A 22,514-nucleotide genomic window follows, 5' to 3' on the forward strand; every position below is an offset into this window, starting at 1 on the left:
CCACTTGTGGATGGATTTGTGTCTGATTTACCTCTGAAGAGAGGGACAGAGTTTGCTTCTCTCACTTCCACTCCATATTATTTTATTCTTCAGCACACTTAGAGCTGAGAAAGAGAGTACATAGGAAGGATCAGAGGACCTATATGAATAACATCTCATACAGAAATGCAATCAGCTATTCATAGTAGGAGCAGAAACAGATGGCCAAAGCTCTTGCTTGTGTAGCCAGAGAAGCTGATGCTTTTCAAGTTGCAGTCTTTGATGGGAGTTATAGGTACCAATCACACATATTTTTAAAACAGTTTTGTATCTGCTGCTTTTCTCTTGCAGCTGCTGTACAAAGCAGAGATAGCTGGGGTAGTTATTTGAAAGAGGGCTTTGTGGGTTTGAGTATGGCTTCTGGGTTATAGTGTTAAAACGATGACTGATCTTTCTTTGAAAAAAGAAGCAGCAACTTTTAGATGCAATCGCGTTCTGCCATTAATGTTGAAATTGTCTGAAAGAAACGTCTCGAATTGCTTGACATTGTCTCATGTGTTTCATCCTCACCATTGTTAAGGTTCATTAATGATTCCATTATAAGCTTCTATTTGCAGAAATGGTTTTCTAAAAACAATCTCTGTGTTATATTATTATGTTGTTCATATTATATAAATGCTCAAAGACTAGATGTGTATTAATAGATAGCCTTGTGACTGTGGAGCCAGCAATTACTTGACTAGTGATTATTCTATCACGAAGTCTGCTGACTCTCAGTACTTTGGAGGGGAGAATAAAATTCCTTCTGCAAATTGGGAAGATAATTTTCTTTGGAAGAGTGGTTGTTACAGAGAGCTGGAAATCCTCTGCATGCAGATAAGCAGTAAAAGCTGGTTAGCTTTGTGCAATGCAGTGTGATGCTTTGGAAAAGACTGTCACGGTGGAGAGCCTTATCAGTCACAGGGGATATAAAGAAGATCCTAAAGGAGAGCTCCAAGCCTTCCAGGAGAGGACATGCTAGGTGGAACACCAGGCAGCTGTAATCACATTTTTTCCCTGTACTTTTTCCATAGTGAGTCCAGGTACTCAATGCTGGGGCAGGATGGCCTTGGGAGATGGGGTGGTGAGGTACTCTTGCCTTTCTCCTGCACTTCCACAGACCACTGTCTCTTCCTTACTGTGTCGCCGCACCCTAATAATAGAGTGCAGGCCACTGTCTCCCAAAGAGAAGTAAGGAAGCAGGATTAAAGGGATGTGCAGGGCAAGATTGTGCACTTCAGATGATGTCTTACACTGCTGGCTTGGTTGCCCCAAAGACCTAAGGGTCACTTCCCCCTACCCCTCTGGGTACAATGGCATCATGGGCGGCCTCATCAGTTAGGATGCCATAGCTCACTTCTCCACATGTGCCAGGCTCTTCTGTGGCTGCATCCGAAGGATGATCTGGCCGGGGACTCTACATCCTTCCCTCTGCTCCCCGATATGTCCTGGCTCCTTACAGGGGAGTGAAGGGAACAGTCCTTGCACACATACCCCATCATGGTGCTTGTTACTTGTAAAACACTTGAGATCGCTGCAGGCTGCTTTAGGAAGCCCAGCACGTGACATTCTAGGTCGGTGATTCTTGATCCTTTGCAGATAATTTTATGGCCTTCCTTACAGCCGATAACTTCACCCTGTTTGGTGGTATAGCAGTGGATGGAGGACCAAGCCCCAGGCCAGAAATCCCCGCTCTCAGTTGCCATCAAAGGCACAAAAACTATAGGTGAAAGGTATCTACTTGTGGCCCTTAAACGTTTGACAGCTTTGCTAGCAGATTCCAGTAGAGCTAAGCTACTTTTCTGTCCTTTTCCTTTGTGTTTCCCATAGTTCCTATAGAAGATACCTTGAGTATCAATGGTAAAACTTTCTACCTACAAATTCTTGGATAAGACTTGATAGTATTTCTCTTGGGAAGAGCTCTGAAGCCAGGGCCCTTAAGAGATGTTGGTAACCACCTCCTGGCAAAGAAAGCTCCCAGCACGGTGCCAGGTTACACAAGTGAGCAGTGTTTTCTAAGAATTGCAAAAATTGTACAGGCTGTCACTGTTTGCTCAATGAAACTTTCTCATTGCTCCAAGTGAACAACTTCCAATAATATAAATAGCGATAATAAAAAGGGTGTAGAAGAGAGAGAAGATGTCGGGGAAAGAGGGAAAAAATGTCCTGGCTGCCTCAAGGGAAGCGAGGAAGGAATGTAGACTAGCCATGGCCTATATATATCTCCTGGTTGTGACAATTTTTGTAGGGCATTAAAAGAGAAGAGACTCCTGCAATGTCATTGCTTCGTTACCAGATACAGAGCTGGATGTTACTGGCTCTGTTGCCCAAGGCATCCCTGATTTAGGGGCTCTATAGGAGTTACATTATTCAAAGTTTATTTAAAATAATTACTGCAATCATTCGTATATTGTCACAGTGTAAGGAACCGTAAAATTGCATTGCATAATTCCCTTGCAGTTGTCTGAGAAATCTCCCATCTGCTTTGGTAACACAGCACGGATATTTGATGTGAAATCCTTGCTTTAATGCAAAGGGGCTGCCACGCTTTCAAGTTTATGAAGCGCGATAGCTAATATATTTATATTTTATCTGCTGCGCTTAACAATTGAATGAAAGAAAAGTGTTAGCAGAGGTCAAGCATTGTTTGAATGTGTTGCAAATGGTTTCCCAGGGAAACAGCAAATCAGTACTCGTAGCCTACTGCAGCATCTCCAGAACAACATCTAGCCACCAGCCATAGCTGAGTGTTTACTATAGTACTCAGGACCCGAAGCGATGCAGACTAAAGACGAAGTGAGCGTGTGAGTGGGAAAGCAATTTCAAAGGATGAAGAAACATTCAGCAAGAGTGGCACCATTACCGTCTTACAATGTTTCAGAATTAAATTCACCTGTGCCAGACGGTAAATGTTTTTTTTTTCCTGTATATCTAACCCTAGGCAGGAATTTACTTTGCATGCTCTTCCTGATCTGTTCCATGCAAAGTGATGTGAATATGTGTGTGTGTGTGTGTGTGTTTGTGTATTTTTAAAGTAACTAATGTTTGGGTAGTATTTTTAGCACTTTAATATCATCTGGGATAAGTGTAGTTAGGTTTCTGTTGCTTGTGTTCAACTGCTGTGTGAATTATTTCTGATGAAGAAACTAACGCTGAAATGTGAACAACTGATAAAGAAGTTGTACTTCAATTCTGGCTTTTAAAATGATGTGAAGTTAGGTCCATATAATGTTAACTAATTTTCTGTCATATTTTAATATTGTGGTCTAGATTTATCTTTTTCACTTCAAAGACAGAGACGTGAACTTTTTTCTGCTTGCTGTCCCTCAGCTAGAGATAGCTTAGACTACTTCCCCCCCCACCTTATTTTCAGAAGTGTCAGCTCTGAAGTAATTCCTTAATACAAAAACCACAAGATAGAAATCGTGAAATCTGTTGTGTGCTCTCGATCAGACATAACAGCCTCGTTCCTTGCAGAGTGCAAACCAACTTCACATCACACTTTTGTGTCAACTGGAAATGTGGTGGTGTTGTCCAGCATGAGATATGACTGCGCTGATAGCTGTGATGCAGACAGAAAGCTCGGCAGGTAGAAAAAATACAGCGGGTATACGTGCTGTATAAATCAAAGGTCGAAAGGCAAGCTTTCTAAAAATATTCCTGATGTTTAAGTTCAAGCTTTTATTTTAAGCGTCTGTAGAAATCCTGGGCTTTAACTGCAGTGTTGCAAGTTTATTATATTCGGTGTCAGATGTTTTGAAGAGCTGAGTGGTGCTTTCTGAAGTTGCTTGTTCTGCCAGAAATGAACTCTTTTCCCACCAGGTGTGGTACGTTGTTAAGAGCACTCAAGCTGTAAAATTGCAAGGTGTCTGCTGTCTCTGGTTTGAGCTTTGTTATGCCGGCCAGCAATGAAAATGTGATTCCTTTTTGTGAGTTAAATTCAGCGCTACATCCAGGATAAAAACAAAGCAAGAGTCACGGTCCAGTGCTTGCCAGCAGAGCGTGACTTCCAGTTCTTCAATCCACCTGGGTTGCACTGGCTTAAATTACAAACAGGGCTGGGTTTTGATAAAGCAGGCAATAGTTTGTGTCATTTTTCTTAGGAGTATACATGTGATACTGAGAATTCTGCTGGCTTTGCTGAAGGCGCTCATAGACCTGGCTGCTGATGTTGGGCCATTGCTGTTGCACCACGCCAGGTTTTAGGACGTGTGAAATTGTAATTTGTACGCTCACCTACTTTTAAAGGAGCAGCGTTACGGCTGGGTGAGCTGGCTTGCTGTGCTGGTTAACGGGGTGATTTGCTGCTTTTTACTCCCTGAGAGCTCCTAGCACCGACTGGGCTTATGTCACGCCAGGCAGTGAATGCAGAGGATTAAAGACTGTCCCTACCCGATAGGGTTGAAGACAACTCACAAGCTGTGGTTGCCGCCAACTTAACCAGTCCAACTGCTGTAGGCGCCTCTGTTCAGTCCGGTCTTAACCTTCTCCCCATGCTGGGCTGCAACAGTGTCAAATATTGCACTGCCCGTTTCCTCAGAGAGGGAAAATCCAGTCGTCGTAGGAAGAAAGGGCAATAGACTGGAAGTGACGACCTGACAGCACCTGTCAGATCCGACAGGCTGAAAATGGAAAGGTTCTTGCTAGGAATGAAGCTGGCCGAGCTGAACTAATATTGGACCCATACATTAAATGTGAGTGTTGGCAGCCAGTTTTACAGATCAGCAAAGATTTTAGCAGGGATTCCCAAAGAATCCTAATGGGGTAGGGCAGCCGGCTTCCCAAGACCACTGTGCCTGTCCCCAGTTCCTTCCCATGCCTGGGGAGGGCACGTGGAAGAGATGCTGCAGCAACCTGGGCTCTGGGCCTGTATGCTGGGAGGAGAGCAGGGAAGCAGTGCACTCTATATTGGCCGTTTTAAAAACAGTTGAGGTTTGTGGCTTCCTAGATATCTTCTGGTAGAACCACAGAGACTGCTGACTCCTGGATAGTGGAGTGAAATCCAGGTAAAAAGGCTCCTTCGGTAGTAAAGAGGCACCCAGCTCAGAAAACACTGCTCGTGTGGGAAGAAACAGAGCAGAGACAGCTGCCGAGAAGGGTTGGTATGAGGGCTAAGTAGTTCTAGAGGATGTGGGGTGTGTATCAGGCTGAGACCACGGCCACCAAATACTTTTGAGAACGTGTCTTCATCTCAGTCTGGCCAGGCCTCGCTCCCCAGCATGGCATCAGCTACAGCGAGAGGACGGTATGTACGTGAGGTGGGTTGTATGGAGACTGCGTGGAGGAGCCTTGTCCCAAATGTGCCATCGTGGAAGGGCGGGGGGAGACCTGTCAGAGCTGTTGCTCCAAGGACAGTGAAGAAAACAGTCAGAAGTGTCTCCTGGGGTTACAAAATGCAGCAATACAGTGATAAATACTTCTGCCCCAGCTGCTTACCTGTAAAATGTTGTTTTAACACACCCTTCCTCAAATATGCTTAATTAGGCTCTAAGTCAAGCAAGGAGATTACAGCATGTGTTTATTGCGTGTACCACAGTGCTGCCATGGGCTGAGCCTGGGATGGTCAGGTTTGGACTCATCCAGATGCATCAAAATGTAAGCCCTGGTAAGTACGAAGAAAGTTGTCTGAGCTGCCTGGAGTCAGCAGGAGAGCTGGACACCTCTGAGAGGTGATTCATCTCCTAAGATTGGTATCTAAGGGAGCGAGAATGAATCACTCTCTGGGGGCACCCATCAAACAGGAGAGGCAATAGTTTGTGTAGGAGATAAATACAAGCAATTTGATGTTGTGTGTCAGTGTGCTGACTGCTTTTACACTCAGATCTTAGGAGATCCGTGAACCAGCCTGGATTTATTGCAGTGTTTCTTGAAAGTAGAAGCTATATCATAATTATTTAATAATGAGATGCATATAAGTGATTTCTGGAGTGTCCTGGGTCTAAACTCCTTTCACAACAACTTTATGTCAAAGCAGCCTCATGGCTTTCATTGAAGCTACTCTTGATTTACTGCAGTGAAAGTAAAAATGAGAGTTTAACTCGGAATGTCTGTTTCTTTTTGGAAATGTCACTGAATTTTAGCAGTGACAAGATTAATTTTCAAAAGATTGTTTTATAGAGATTCATAACCTTTTATTTTGGAGTAAAGTGTATAAATTGTGAAACTATTGGAGGCACATCTGGTATAATTTATTACAAATTTTGTAACAGAGGTAACAGGTTTTCTTTAATGGGATGGTGTGTGGCTTTGAATCAAATGATTTGTGATTACCAGTCAGTGCTGAAGTGTTGAAGAGCTGGTCTGATCCCAGGCCAGTGAATCTTGCAATTGGCTTGAGCTGGTGACGGGTCAAGCATATCTGGGGAAAAGGAAGTCCCGGACGTCTGTTGCAGCGATGGATATCCCTTTAAATGTGCGTTCAAGGGACTCATTCAGAAGTTGTTATTGAGGTGGTCTCATATGGACTGTTTGTGTAAGCAAAAGCTTAAAATAAAGTCCTTGCTCCAGAGCTGCAATAAGGGGACAAAAGCTTGTAAGTCCTTGGGGGCTGTTCCCTCAGACAGGTATGTGTGGTTTCACCTGAATAAAAATATCTGATGGTCCAGCTCCCTCCTCCTCACAGAGCAGTCCGGGGTGGGTCGTCCTCCTTGTAGGCTGAGCCAAAGCTCACTAAAATCAGTTGGTCTTCCCAGGAACTGCATCAGGGATTGGATCAGTCCCTGTGATCTGGAGCTGTTTGCTGGCATGGGCTTAGCTTGGCTGGATACTGGGGTGCAGACATACTTCTGCATGCCTCTACACTGCCCTCTTCTTCCTCTGCAGCACCGGGGCACCTTGGCTTGGTGCCCCCAGCAGCACTTACCCAGAAATTTGCCCTCCGAGACGTTCATGGTGTGGAGGAGTCTTACAATCTTTCACGCGACTTCTTTGCGAGTTGCGTAGGTAGTGGAGGGAGCATATTTGTGTGTCTGGTCCTGCCCTTCCCAGGCTTCATTCTGGAGTCAGAGTCCAGACAGGTAAGGAAGGAGCAATAAATAGCTGCTCTTTGCACGGGAGAAGTCTGTGCTGAAGGAGGAGATGCTCATACCTTTACTGGAGGTCAGTGTTGTCACAGCCAAGTGTGAGATTTTGATACGGCGTTTGTTTTTCAAGGTGGATGGAGATGCCAGCAACGTTTTCTGACAGCAGAATTCAGTCAGAAATATTCCACTCCAAATGGATGTTTTAAATAATTTTTTTGTAGATCGGTGTAGATCATTTTGTGTAGAAGGCGTAGAAGTTTTGATTTCAACATGCAAAAATCATTCTTCATTTGCAGCACTTCTACATTCCTTCAAACTCCAAATATGTCATGTCACACCCAGTAACTTTAAAATATATGTAGGCAGTATGTTTCAAAACACATACTCCAGCTGCCAGTTTCATTACAGATGTTCTCAAATGAACTTTTTTCCAAGATCTGTATTGAATCTGGTGCTGGTGTATTATTTTTGGTGTCAAATCAATGGAATTCCTTGTCAATGCTTAAACAGAGGCAGTGATAAATTTGTTTGAGTAATGCTGAAATGAGAATGGGGGGAAAAAGTTGTCTTGGCTTAAAGTGAGTAAGGAGAAAAAAAAAAAGCCAGGAAAAAGTATTTCCTTGCTTTTAACTATACTTTCAGTAAAGTGTAGATGGATGAACAAGTGGAACAAAGATTTGAAGAAAGATTTGGGGGTTTTAATAATTGTCTTTATGAGTTTTGCGGAAGGGTCTGGATCCAGAGCAATACAAAGAGGAGCCATTTGCTTCAGTAAGGAAAAAGTTGAGAAGTCCTCCAGAGATTCCTGGCCATTACGGTCGTGCATCAGGGCTCCTGAAAAGGCAGTCTGCAGGTTGCTTACAGCCAGCAAAGCCTTTATATGCTTCCTGCAAAGGTCTTTTTTTTTTTTTTTGCCATTTTGTAATGGTTGCAGCCGTTCAACATAACGGATGTTGCAGCCTGGATTCATTTTGTGCTGCAGTGCCCAGCTGGAGATTTTAGGACACAGCATTGGATGCAGACCATGCACATCATATTCCCTGGTTTGCCCAGAAAGCATCCATCTCAGAGCAGGTCCTTCATAAGAAGAATGTGTAGCTGATGTGCAGAAAGATGGATTTACAGATTTGCAAGTGTGTATCAGGTTTGCATGCAGAAGCCAGGCATCAAGCATATAGCAATTAATATGGGAACCCCTGTCTCAGTGATCAGCAGCCAGCTGTGAGGATTTGGAGAGGTGAGAATCAAACATTGCATGAGTAGATGCCTTTGTGCAACTTATTTAGTATTTCCCACTTTCCTTTTTTGCAAAAGGTGATTAATCATATATATATCTCCACCCATATGACCTGGCTGTATTGCCTCTTCAATATATGTGTGTTAAATCTCAGCATTATTACTGCTACTACTTCTAACCGTAACATGGTGCATTTGCATGTCTTTTGTGTACAGATCTCGCCATCTTTCCATTCCAAGCACAGCCGGTGCGTGCAAATGCTACACCTTGTCTTGCTGGGCACTTTCACAGACCTTGAAGTTTATGTGAGCAGGTGTCGCTGATGCTCTGACTGCAGATTTCATCTAGCAGATCATATCAGGCACTGGGGCAGTAGCATGATGTAGCTGCCATGTTGGCAGTGCAGTCCAAAACCATCTTCTGTGTGGCAACCAAAGAAGCTGGGAGCAAATACATGCTGCAGGTGCCAGCACCAAGTGGAATCCCGGGTTTTCACAACTGACGTGGGTCATGCACAGATGGTCCTGCCCCATTCCGGTTTTTTAAATTTAATTCTGAATTCCTTAAGTTGCCAGATCTCATAGCTGTAGATGCAGATGCACTCACCGCCTCCTCATTAGCTCTTTACATTTCTTTTGCTCAAAACTGACTTATGGTATTGCAGTTGCCCGAGTTGGGCACACCTTTTCTTTCTGATTTAATGGCGCATCCTCAGTCTATCCAGTTATTGAAAGGTTTTCTTGCTGTTTATATATTGGTTTAGACTGTTATGCTTCTTTTCCAGATCTTAGTTGTAAGTGAAATCAAGGTCCACAGCCTTACTGTTCAGCAGTCTGGGTCTTAAATCAGGAGCAGCTGCCACCTTGGGACTAGGTCCCAACCTGTTACCATCATAAAGCCAAGGAGACGCAGGGCTGGAAGGTGACTTCAAGAAGTTACCTGTGTCACCCCTCCTCTGAGGCAGAGTCAGATACACCTTGACCATCCCTGACAGATATCTCTGTCACTTGTCTCTGCAGTGAGACCATTTCTGAGGCACTTAACGGTCACTGTGGTCAGAGCTTTCCTTCTCCCCATGTGTGATCTGAGGGTGGTGTTTCCCCAGATCACAGAATCACAGAATGGTGGGGGTTGGAAGAGACCTCTGGAGATCATCTTGTCCAACCCCCCTGCGTGAGCAGGCACCCCCAGAGCAGGGGGCACAGGACCGCGTCCAGGTGGGGTTTGAATGTCTCCAGGGAAGGGACCCCACAGCCTCCCTGGGCAGCCTGTGACACTGCTCTGGCACCCGCACAGGAGAATTTTTTTCTCATGTTTAGCTGGAAATTCTTGTGTTCCAACTTGTGCCCATTGCCCCTTGGCCTGTCGTTGGATGGTGGATGGTGTAACAGGGAGGGACCGAGCTCTGCCGTCACAGTGTCTGTTCTGATCTGGAGCGCAGTGCGTTGGTGGTCAGAGGAGTGGGAGGTGGGAAGCCGTGTGGGTGAGATTTGGTACCTAAGCACAAGACAGGACTGCTGTATAAAGGGTGGGGGGATTTTTTTATGTCTGACTTACGATTTCCTCACCTGACAATTAGGCTGGAACTGCTCATCTGGAAGGGTAAATAGGTGCAAGGGTGTAGGGTGATGTATCCCTTGATCAGGCACTAAGTTAGTTATAAGATGTGAAACTGAAGTTATTTACTCCATCTGCTGCCTCTTTGTTCACTTTATTGCAAGGATAGGAGGGCATGTGGAAGTTGTTGAGGTTTCTAATTGTAAGTGGAGTTGCTGATTTGAAGTGAACGGCTGTGTACAGACACTGAAGGGATAATTGGCAGAAATTGCTGATGGGTTGTCACTATTAAACTACAACAGAAATATCTGCTTTTTTGCTTTCTGCTCTTGACAATAGTTAATCATAGTACAAGGCAAATGCTGTACACCATCACTGAGTCATTTGTTTTTCATTAAAATCTGAAAATCTTTCTTTCCCGTAGGACAAAAAAGAAATTGTTGTAACCTTCTCATCCCCTTCAAACATAAAAACTTCCAGAACAAGCAAATAGCGAATGAACAGGACATTACTCTGAACAGACATATGTGCATAACTGATACACAGAGACCATTGCAGCGTCTCGGAAGGATGTGTTTAAATGGAGAACATTGTCTTCAAACATCCGAGACATGGTGAAATGGTTTTCCTTCACTGAACAAGAGCTGCTTATTCCTCAAACCTGTGTGGCACTCTGTCTGCAAAAACACCCTCCCTGTTTGTTTCCTTGGGTTTAGTAAATGTAATCACTGCTTCATGTCCTGAGCCAAACTGCTAGTTCTGAACTCATCAGAAGTTGGGGAGAGTTTGCCCTTCAATTTTAACTTCCCAGGTCAGCCATTACCTTCAGGTACGTCAGCGTACGCCCAGGCAGCTTTGGCTGATTGTACTGAGTTGCTGTCGGTTTATGCCAGTGTAATGAAGGGCAGGGTTTGATTTTACAGACAGTCCCTTTGGCTGAAATAAAATTACCTATGGACCTAACTTGCCGTTGGCCTGGTGGTGTTGGAGTGCTAACAGTAGCAAACGATCCAATTAAAGTCATGGCTAATCCAACCTAATGAGGTTTTATTGTAAAATAAACAGAATAAGCTCTCTTCACCTCTACCAATAGCAGTGCAACTCAGTCCCCTTTCCTGTAGGGCCATGTGCATCTGTTATTTCCCTGACCACAAAATTCACGTCGACATCTCCTTACTGCGTGGCATTAAGACCAGAATTTCATTGCAAAAGTCTCCAGCCCTCACGGTCATGAACTGTTACCACCGCGAGCTTGTGTACAGGCTGCTGGAAACAATAGGCTTGTGATGTGTGAGCAGGTCCGTCATCACCGCGGATGCTCGCTCTAACAGGTAACGTTGCAGTGTAAAGGAAATGTTGTCAATTCTTTCACCGGTGCCCAATTTAGCAGGAACATTCAATTGACGTACTTTCCACATAACACCAGACTGGCTTCTACCTCCATCCATCTGTCAAAACCCAGCAATTGTGTCCGCAGCAGCGGTAGGAAGACATCATTTTGTCAGTGCAAAAACAATGACATATTAGGAGCTGAGATTTTGAGGACATGGTAAAATAAGCATATTTTAATACTGAATAAGTAAAAAGGTAGATTGTAGGTGCCTTGACTGACTTTTTGGGAAAGCTGGTCTCTCTCCTGACTACAGTGGTAGCCGCAGGTGACCACTGCTCTGCAGGGCTTTGGGATCATAATACAAAGAAACTGTCCAGCTTATTGACATCACCTATTTAACCATTGGTTTCATTGTGTAATCAGAAAAAGAGTAAGTATTTTGGCACATATCAGCAAGCCAGATGTTGCTGTCTCTAAATAAGGCAACACTTTGTGCCAGTGATCCAGTGTTGTGAATTCACAGGTGGATTTCAGAAGGGAATTCAGTTACCTGTTTGAGACGTTCTTTATTTACATCAAGGCAGTTGGTTAAAAAAGAAAGGATCAATTCTGGGATGACCTGGCCATAAAAGTTACTTCTAGGGTTGCATTTTTATGTTGTGTTGATTATTTTACTGGCAGTCCATTTGATCCAGTTTTAGTAATAATTTTGAGACCAGAAGAGTTGTCATAAATGACATGGCATAAGGATGGACAGCACTGCTGTCACATGCTAAATATGTCCTATACATGAAGATAATCCAAAAAAGAAGTGTTTTTGAACCTCAAAGCACAATCCCTACTCTCCAAGCCCCCTGCAAAATAAAAAAGTGATTTTTCTAGCCAAGGTGAGGACATCTTTTCTCACTGTGTGAGCTGCATATTCATATTTGTAGACAAACAAAAAGCCATGAGTCACGTGTCGCATCTCTCAGAGGGTCAAGGGGCAAGGGAGCTGTACAGAGTTTACAGATGGATGGTGAAAATGGCTGTCAGGACAAGGCACGTGCTGCTGGCTCATGGTTTGCATGGGCATGGCAGCAGCAGCAGCAGCGCATGGTGGTCACCTCCTCCTGCAGCCGGGACTGAGAATGGTGTACAAGAACATGAAAAGGCACAGACTTCAATGATACTAATCATGTGGTTTAGGTTAGTCACAAGTATCATTACCTTGCTAAATTGAAGTACACTGGAATAAGTAGGTAATAATTAATGCAAGATAAGGAGAGACTTTGTTAGAAGCATGTGGAAAGCCAGAGGTTCCCCTTGCTGGTGTCCCTTTGGTTTCCATGTGCAGAGAAATTGCTTTACTTCTTATGCTATAAAGCATCTGCAGTTGCAGGGCAAGGAAAAAGATTTGTTGAACGGGAATAATAATAAACTAAAAATAATCTTAAAAAATTGGAAAGAGCAGGGTTTTGGTTTTATCTGATAATGAAAAGTCATCCAGATGGATTTGACTCATTAAGATGTGCTGTATACAATCATGTGTGGTCCCTTCCAGTTCTCCCTTCCCTCCTTTGTCAATCCCTGGGCTGAGTGTTGCTTTGACACTTGATTATAACCTCCAAGTAATGAAGGAACCCTTGTAGCAGCAAGATCTGGCAGTCTGGCAAGGTTTTTCCTATTTGTTAGTTTTTTTCCAATCTCTTTGTGTAACATTCCCTTAAAATATCAAATGATGCCCAAAATGTAGATTAATTATCAGCCTGTGATTCTTCTCTGCTAAAGCCATGAACTGTGTTCACGCTCCGCATTGACACTACTAGTCTACAGAAACTGGATGAGGCTTCTGTACACAGTGAGTTACAGATGTCTGTTGCAATCTCTTACATTGAGTAGTCAGTTAAAAGGAGGTCAGGCAAAGTAGTCAGATAAAAAGTCCCACCCAGTGTAAACATCTCTGCTCAGGATGGATGTCCAGGGCCAGGTTGGACAGGGCTCTGAACATCCTGATCTAGTTGAAGATGTCCCTGCTCATGGCAGGGGGTTGGACTAGATGGCCTTTAAAGGTCCCTTCCAACCCAAACCATTCTATGATTCGGTTATTCTCTGTATGGTCATAGGGAGATGCAGATAGTTCCAGGGCACTATTTTTCTCATCCTAAGGCTGACATCTAAAATAAGCCAAATGAATCCAACCCAAGCAGTGTCAATCCTCCTTTGGAGATGTATTATGGTACCTCTTTAGTACATAATCGCTTCTCCATTTGCATGTGGCAAGTTGTGGCAGCGCCCTGCTGTTGTCCTCTCTGGCAAGGGCATGATTTTGCTGCCTAAGACCTGAGGTCTCAATAAGCAAGTGGGATTTATGAAGGTATAGGGAAGTTCAATGGAAAATGCTGCTCTTGATCCCCCTAAATTTGGAGGGTCTTAGTGGATTCCTGCTTGATAGCTGGTAATTGCTGTGTGAGACGAAGAACCAGAGTTACATGAGTTCTGCCTTCCGTTCCTCTCATGTGGGGTAACTGCACACGTGTGAGGTTTCATTGCTGTACTGCGTAAACGGTGATTTGTTGTCCTTGGTGCTGATACCAGGTTTGGCTAAGTTAGCCCAGCATGTATCTGTTCACCTTCCCTGTCCAAGTATATCCTTAAAATATGTTCAAATTCAGTAGTGTTAGATGGCCCGGGCTTTCTAGCTGTAACAATGAAATATTGATAAATTGCCATGCTATCTGATTACTTTCAAGCGTAAGGGAAGAAGAATTCAATAAATCAAGCAGTGACTTTCAATTAAATGCAGTCTCTTGAATTGCAGTTTAGGTCTCAACTGCTGAGTTTCTCAATGTACAGGAAAAGATTGATGCTGCTTTGTTGTACCAGATATAAATAACTCAGAGTTCTTTTTGCATGTGAGGAGAAATAGGTTTCCTTGAAATTTTGGTTGCAGATCATCTGCTAGACTTCTGCTGAGTGTAATGTGAATCTTGATCTTGTTCTAAATTATATCTGAATTGAGATGTAGCATGTGTCTTTCAACTTAATGAAATCTCCTTAGATGATACATATCAAAGTGAGTAGTGATTTGGGTCGAGGCACCTTGGTGGCTGATTCTCTGAGGACAGGCAGTCAGAAAACACTTTCTGAAAATAAAACTTCTTCAAGTGGGGTCCTGAAAATTCTCAAGTGCCTGTTTGAATATTTAGCCCAAAAAGTACTGATTGTCTCAATCTCATGGAGGCTGGAACTAACTTTCAGCTGTCAAATAAAGGTGTTATGCTGCTTCTGGTGGGGTGAATAGCCCAGGGCTGCCATTTCTAATGTACTATTCAACCTCAGGGTGACCTGCAAGATGTTTACAAAGTAGGTAATGTTATCCTTGTTTGTTACAAGTGGGAGGAGTAAGACTTGGAGTTACAAAACGAGTAGAACAAAGTCATGGGTGGAGTTGTGTGGCTGTTAGAGAATTTTCTCCATTAAAAAGAAAATATATGAAGATGAACGTTTTTTTAAAGGTCTGAAAATATCCAGTAAGCTCTAAAGAGCTCTGTAGAGAGTAATGTTCTTCAAAAAAAATGAAGAGATGATAACAGTGCTTAGACATCATATAGGTCTTAAGTCTTCAAAGTTTACTTTTGTGGGTCTACTGTCATAGACTGTGGCTTGAAACTGCACTGTTTGAATCTGTAGAGCTATGTGGCAAGGTGGGACCTGGACTTGGGCATCCCTCTTGTGTCAGAGTTCCCTCATACTTGGACAGAGGAGAAACGGAAGAACATCTTTGAGAGATCCACCTCTAGGGGGTTAGCTACTGGTTCAGTTGCTTGTCTACGTGGTCGGTAAAAACTGACTTTGGAGGCTCTAAATAGGCTGAGAGAGGATTTTTCTGTATAATACCATTTTCTATACCTGTCTTCCTTTGCAATCTTTGTAATTAGACCTGGTGAATCAAAGATAGCTTTAAGCTCATTGAAGTTTATATGAACCCTCTGAACTTCATCTGGCAAAAGAGTGTTGACTCATGCAGTCTCTTGAATCTTGAACAGACCTTGCTTTGGAGTCTACTTGTATGCTGTTGCTTGGCATGGAGTTATTTGCCAGTTGGAGTGTACTTGAAGGGCTCCTGTTGCGAGGAACAGTGTTGCCCTGTGAGATATCTGCCACATTTGTTGCACATTTGGCACCTTACAGATGAGTTTGTGTCTCTTTTTGTGTTCTTTACAATGTGAAATAGGTGTGATTGTCAAATTCAATCTTTCCAAGTCATAGCAAGGTCAGTGGCTGCTCTGGGTATATGTAAGTTTAGGCAAGATGGTCACCAGTTGAAGTAGCGGCTGCAAAACAAGCTGTGGGTGATCTCAACTGACCATGAACACACATTTATACTTACCAAGATGGCCTGTCATCTTGACTTTCTGAGAAGAGGACTCTCTTGTGCTGCTCGTGTTGACCTCTTACGCAGATGCCTTCAATAAGTTCAGGAGTATGTGCAAGACCACAAGGCTCACTCTGCCACATTCCAGCACCGCACTCTTTTTTTTGTCATTTGCTGGTTCTTAATCCTGTCCTTCAAGCTCTTGTAAATTGTGGTGTCCTTCTCATTGGAAAACATTTCATCTGGTATTTCTGGGACCTGGGTCTTGTCTGCTGCCTTGTGCCTCTATACAGCGTCTGTGTGAAATGCAGCATCTTGGTGTTGTCTGCACCTAGCAGAAGAGGAAAAAGCAACTTCTCTGAAGATGTGGAGATTCTGATTTGGTGCATGTAAAGGCTTAAAACTGGCATCTTCAATGGTTTAGCAGAAGCCTTCATCCAAAAGACCTGTCACTGGCCGTGGCTTCATTCCATACAAAAGTCTCAAGGATCATTGTGGAGGATGGAAAGGGGAAGCTCTCCTCTGGAGAGAATGTCACCACTGACCCCGGGAGGCAGTGGTACCTCAGCCCTCCTTCCCACCCTAAGGGAGAATGGTGACCTCTCCTTTTGCCTGATTCAGTGTTAGTGCTCAGGAAGGGGCCCACGTGAGTACAAACGCCTTTGACTGTTCAGACCCTATGGATGGAGCCATGGGGCTAAGAATATACAGCAGCATAGGGCGCTCATTTCTTCAGGGGGAAAGACTGGTTTTCATACAGCACCTTTTTTTTCTATAAGGGGGGAGAGAGTTAAGTATTTATTTACTTACTTATTTACTTTATTCTGACCAGAGCTGAAACCTTGATTTTTGCAGTGTGCTTCCTTTCTCCCGCTGAATCATTTGTATGCATTTCGCTGACAGAGTGTTTGAAAGTCCCGCTTTCCTCCAGGGAGTTTACAGCCAAACTGATGCAAACTCTTTCTTCTCAGGTGCCTCACGATCATCTGTCATCCAATGCAAGCCAGGAGGCAACTGCCCCAGCAGACACAGAGGCATGACTAGGCAGCTCTCCCCTCTATCTGTTGCTGAAGATTCTGCTGCTCCCATTCTTGAGCTGCAGAATCGAAGTCCCTCGGGAATCTGTCGGCACAGCAGAGTCGAGAGGCAGAGCAGATCAGGTAGGCATAACAGCCGCATTCCCGGCGTCACAGCATGCCTGCGAAAGACCTCTTTCGTCTGTCTTTTGAGAGATGGTGCAGAGTCTGAGCATGTTGACATTCGTTTACGGTGCTGCAAACAGAAAATCCACATGAAAGTCCTTCCTGTACCTGTGTGCAAACTGGGGTTAGGCGGGAAGGAAGCAAGGATGGGAGGAAAAGGCCCGGGCCTCAGGAGGAGCATGTAAAGTGTTAGATATCTGAGAAATCGTAAGGTCAGTAGCCACAGAAGACCTTGAAAGGATGATTAATGTTAGCACACAAGTTAGTTTTTACAAAGTGTTTATGCTTCGTCAGCTTCAGCCTGGCCGCAAACCAGGACCCTTAAGAGCCAGCCATGTTCCTTCTCAAAGACAATGTCAATCTCAAGCTCATACCATGGACGGTCTGATGAAGAGAAAGAGAAGGAGCAACAGGTGGAAGACTATCCAGGGAAGACCATCACAGTTCAGATCATCGATCAGCTGCACATCAGGGCTTCCATCAGGAATGTGTCGCCCACTTTACTGCAGAAGTTTAGCTCAAATGAGCCTGTAGGTGTGGTGAACACTGACTTCTTCACCATGGCATCCATCCGTCACCAGCAGGGATGGGACGAGAGCAATTACAATACGCAACCACAAGCCTTTGAGTCTGCTGAACTGTACTGTTCAGGAGGAGACAGCCGTTAAATGACTGAAATAATTTAACTGTCCAGGTTCTTTGGAAGACTGTCTGTATAGATACTGTGAGCAAAAAGGAGAGGAAGAACAGGTTGGATCTCCATTGCACACTGGAACCGAGGGAGATGAACCTTCCTCTTGTCACTTCACCACTGATGGCAGCAAGAGTCAGCCATTTTCTTCTTGTGTTGGAAAATGGCAGGATCTCATACTCCAGGAGTAATCTCTTGATGGAAACCCTCAGAAAAATATTGGAGGTGATTATTGCTGCAAGGAGTGAATGATTTTTGCAGTAAAAATCATACCTAAGATACCAGAAAACCAATTTATCCTCTTTTTTGCAGATATCAGGCTGAAATAACTATGCATGCTGGCACTAGAGTACATCCAAAATCAGAATCCATCTTCTCTAAGAAAGGACCTTAGTCCCGTTGAGAAAAGAGTAGTGCCTTGACATCATACTCTTCTAAACATTTATTTTGCATTTTTCAATTTACCTTTTTATCCTGATCTTCTCTTCCTCAGCAGTGAGGTCTAAGTAGGACTGACCTGACAGGTAGGTAAACAAATATAAAAAATATTTTCTGGGATGTAGATGCCAAATAGTCAAAAGAGTTCAGAAGAAAAGCTGTAGGTTTTGATTTTCCTCATCTCACTCTTCTGAAAAACAAAAAGAAAAAGGCGCTTTTGCGACCATCTTGTCACAGAGACATCACAAGCAAGAATTGTATTACAGACCAGAGGACCGTGCAGGGGTATTTCTGCTAGCTGACTTTCAACACAGTTTGCCACTGACCACTGTCATCTCCATGTGTCACCTGCAGTGTCATCTGCTTTCTTTCCCTGTTGTTTCATTCTTGTTGAGTTCTTAGATTGTTCCTGTGCTCTTGACAGGGTAAGGTTTGCTTCAGACCGAACTAAATGCAAACCCCGAGGGTTTCTCCCACCTTGCTAATTGTACAGTGCTATCTACCAACCACTTTGGCTGATTGATTTGTTTTCTCCTCATTAGCATATCATTTGGTATCTGAACACAAGTGCTACTTTCTAGCTCAGTCCAGCCCCAGCTTCATGACTCGGAAATCCTTAAATCTGTTTAGTATGAATTGTGTGCCTGCTTGCCATGTGTATTTGAGTTCAAGCCCGGTGATTATTTTAAAAGATATTTCTTATCTTGTCCTTTTGATTCTTTGGCCAAGATTTAGGTGTGAACAACCCATGGTTTTTGAAAGCAACAGGCTACTATGTCACTTTGGCCAGGGATCCATCTCAGTTTTTCTTAAATGTAAATATCCAGTCTAGGGAGAGATAAGGACCTCCAGTGGGGTTAGGTAAAAAAGGATGAAATCAGCTACCTTCTCACCATGCCTGTCCATTATCATTAAATATAAAGGGGCCCTAGACAACATGTTTAGTCTGGATGCACAATTATTTGCTAACTACATTACATGGGCTGAATCCTACCCATTAACCACTTAACGAAAACTCCACTTTAGCCAACTCAGGCTAAAACTTCCATAGGTCTTTTAATTCAAGGTAGGACTTACAAGAATTGTATATTTCTGTGCCTTTCCTTAATACTCATACCTGGGACTGTAAAATCCAAGTCAAATGCTGATGGTAGTGTCATGCAAGGTAACAGCAATTACATAGTTACTTGGTAATTGGAAAACAGAAAGCATGGATAAAGTTGCTTTAGTCTTCTATCATTGTATGATTATTTTAACTGTTAGCTGAAGAAGGGCTAATTGCATGGTAGTTTTGCTTAGCAGGAAAACCTGCAAGTGGATGTTACATAATACATTATTTTTAAGCCATTCTGCCTTGCAAATAACTGTAATTTACCCCGTAATAGAAGATGTCAGTCATTATTAGTACCATAAAAATATCTATTCTCTCAGCAGCCAAAGCAAATGATAAAACGATGCTTGCCTTTTCAGAGCTGTGTCTGATTATCCTCTGCATGTTTTTAATAAACCTGTAATTTTATTTAAATTCTTGATTCACCACTAAACAATGGAGCCACTGAATACTGATTATTTTTAGAAAAAAAATACAGCATACAATTACAATTACAAACAGCTTCATGTCCTGGTTAGGAGAATTGTTGATTGCAAATGCGTTCCCTGCTATGTGAATCATTTTTTAGATGTAATGTTGGGCTAATGTAATAACTTTGAACCTCAGTTGGACATTTCTTTATGGCATAGCAGAAACAGTAATATAAAAGGAAAGTAAACCTGAGTCTGAAAGGGTATCTTTTTCACATTTCAGTTGAATGTAGGACAGCATATGCTCTCACTGCAGTGGATCTATAGCACTTCTTAACATCAACGAGTATATTGTTTCTTATATATATCACATCATGTGTTGATGCGACTGATAATTGATAGTAATTGTTAAGAATAGCTGCAGGTCAAGATTTTTGGATATGGTCTACTGGGGTAAATGGTTGGAGCTCAGTGCTGCCACATGAGTTCGTGGGGCAGCAGTATTAGTGCTTCTCAGTATCCAATGCAGTTCGATAAGTTGTTTTCAGCTGGGATCTGTGAAATCAAAACCAAGTTCATGGGTTGCATCTCTGGAAGATGTGTCTGGAAAGCAAGTCATCAGTCAGTAAGGTTAAATTCTCTGAACAGTCTGCACTTCTGATAGGAAATCGGCGGCAGTGTGCAGATTAGGTCTGAAAATTACTAAAACGGGAAATGACAACTTTCTGATTCCTCCTTGCTTATGTGTAGAGTTTTATTTCTAGGCATGCCAAGCTTCAGTATTGCCCAGTTTAATTTTAAACTTCAGAAATGTAAATACACTAACTTGTCTGAAAAAGCCTTTCTCTGGTTGGGTATATAAAACCATCGAACTGTTTCTTTTTCCCCTCCCAGCTTGCAAATAAAAAAGTTATTCTTGAGTTAGAATCTTGAATAACAAGAATGTGTTCCTGGCTTCAGATGTACAGGCTCAGATAGCTTTTATGTTGCACACATGAACAGTAATTGACTTTATAATGTAGCTGGTTCCAAGGGGTGTAGCTCTATCCTAGATGTTTGGCTGACAGAAGGAAAGAAGGGCTGATAAAGCAAAAAGTGGCAACAGCTCAACCATAACGCTCTTAGCTCAGGCCTCTGTATTGTGTTTGCATTTTGTTCCTATCCCCTTGAAAGGACAGAGGTGGTATTACTGAAGTATTTCTGAGCAGGATTTCAGTGTTTGTGGGGCATAAAGGAATTACAGGGAGAAAGCAAGAACTGTTCTGAATGCTTTCATTTTGTGTACAACTCCTCCCTTTTTTCTTTTTTTTTTTTTTCCTTTTTTTCCAGGAGAAGAAGGAACACAAACGCACACAGAGAGCAGCAGCCAAGAAGCTGAAGGACAGGCACGATGCCAGTCTTGCACATCCACATTTCTCAAGCTTATCTGGAGATTTCTGATCATTTTGTCCGTCTCTTCCTCCTGGGTTGGGACCACGCAGTTTGTCAAAATCACTTATGAGACCTTTGACTGTCCTTTTTTCATGACTTGGTTCTCAACAAACTGGAACATTATGGTTTTTCCCATTTATTATTCTGGGCACCTTGCAACTGCACAGGAAAAGCAGTCTCCAATCAAAAAAATCAGGTAAGCTTTATTGTCGCAATATCGCTTTAAACAACCTGATTTCTGTGGACTGACATCACTGTTCTTCTCAGTTTGACCCATGGTGTCAGAAGGCCAAATAAAGGTCATGCTGCAGAAAATCTCATTCATAAATAGGTTACAGAAGGCTAACAATTGAGTGATATATGCTTGAATAAATGGATAATTGATTGTTAGAGTGTTTTTTTTGCTGATATGGGAAGATCAATTTACTTACAATCTTGCTATTATATTACCTAGTATCTCTGTATTTTGTGTTCATGTCTGGATCAGGCTTCCACTGGCCATTATTTAATCTGTTCTGGTCTATTTATGGTAGAATGGTAGTACGAAGTCCAACCAAAACAACTCATAAGTTGAGAAGGTGCTCAAAGCTGAGGAGATGGTTTCCATGAGGAAGACCGTGGCTTGCTCTCTATGCTCAGCAAGTATAGCAGGATAAAACATGCCCTTTCCTCCTCCTGCCAGATCATAGCATGGAGGAAGGGCATCCCAGTAGCCTTCTCTGCTCCCTTCTACGTGTGGTAGGAATTAAAGCAGGTTGCAGACTCTTGGCTGTCCTCCCCCTATAGCTCTGAGGGTTAAGTTGGCACAGCTGAGTGGCTGCCATCCTGAGGAAATTATGTGAAGGCTTTGTCCCATCTACTTTGAGGCTCCATATGGAAATACTTCTTGCTGTGTATTGTGAAAGCCAGGGGAAAACATCTCTCTGACCTCAGCCTTTCCTTACACCACGTGGCTGCATGTTGTAGCTGAACTGTCAACCTCAAGTGCAGAGGATTCCATAGCACTAACTATAGCATTGGTCTGCAGAGGAGGTAATTTATAAACCCCTCTTCAGTAGCCACTGTGAAATCATAGAAATACAAGGTTGGAGGGGAACCCAAAGAGATCATCTGGTCCAACTACCAGCACTGCAGCAGGACCAAGCTGGCTTAGCTTCTAGCCATTTCTTAAGATAGCTGTGTCTAACCTGTCCTCAGGGCTCGGAAGTGCCACCACCTTCTGGGACAATTTTTTCCACAGTTCCTCCTCTACTTCCATTACTGCACCAATCTGACAGTGAAGTAGAAGCTGCTTTAAAGGATAGAGCTAAATTCAGCTTGCCAAGAGATAACACACCTTGCCCATGGAGGGAAGAAATTCACAGAATAATTTTGAGCTGGGACCCAATTCTGTTACTCCAGTGCAGACTTGCTTTGAAAACTCTCTCACTGACTTCAGCAGAATTGTCTGTTTTGCAACGTTATTAACCAGCATGTGGCCCATACCTTGCTCCCGCTGACAGAAGGTTCAGCACAGCTGTCATTGAGCACACAGGGAATTCAATTTGTGACTGTCAGGCTGGAGTGTAGCAGGGCCAAATTCTTCCCTCATCTGCTTTTGCCAGGATCTGGGATGTAATTTAGCCCTAAATTATCATTTCTGTCAAATCAGCGTGACTGAAATTGAACAGTTGCACTTAATTAACTGCTTCTCTGAAAACCCTGGTA

General features: G+C 43.2%; 1 protein-coding gene across 2 annotated transcripts in view; it reads left to right on the top strand.

Moving 5' to 3' along the window:
- SLC35F4 (solute carrier family 35 member F4) overlaps window positions 1-22,514 on the top strand; it is a 129,892-nt gene that overhangs the window by 89,240 nt on the left and 18,138 nt on the right. The window contains exons 2-3 of one of the 2 annotated variants that reach the window (XM_075104248.1): window positions 16,496-16,684; window positions 20,706-21,003. In XM_075104248.1, coding sequence (XP_074960349.1) covers window positions 16,496-16,684; window positions 20,706-21,003 — 487 coding nt within the window. Of the gene's footprint in view, window positions 1-16,495; window positions 16,685-20,705; window positions 21,004-22,514 lie in introns of those variants that run through there. The other variant, XM_075104247.1, reaches the window with a different exon arrangement.

This window comes from Phalacrocorax aristotelis, chromosome 9 (genome assembly GCF_949628215.1).
Source record: "Phalacrocorax aristotelis chromosome 9, bGulAri2.1, whole genome shotgun sequence".
NCBI lineage: Eukaryota > Metazoa > Chordata > Aves > Suliformes > Phalacrocoracidae > Phalacrocorax > Phalacrocorax aristotelis.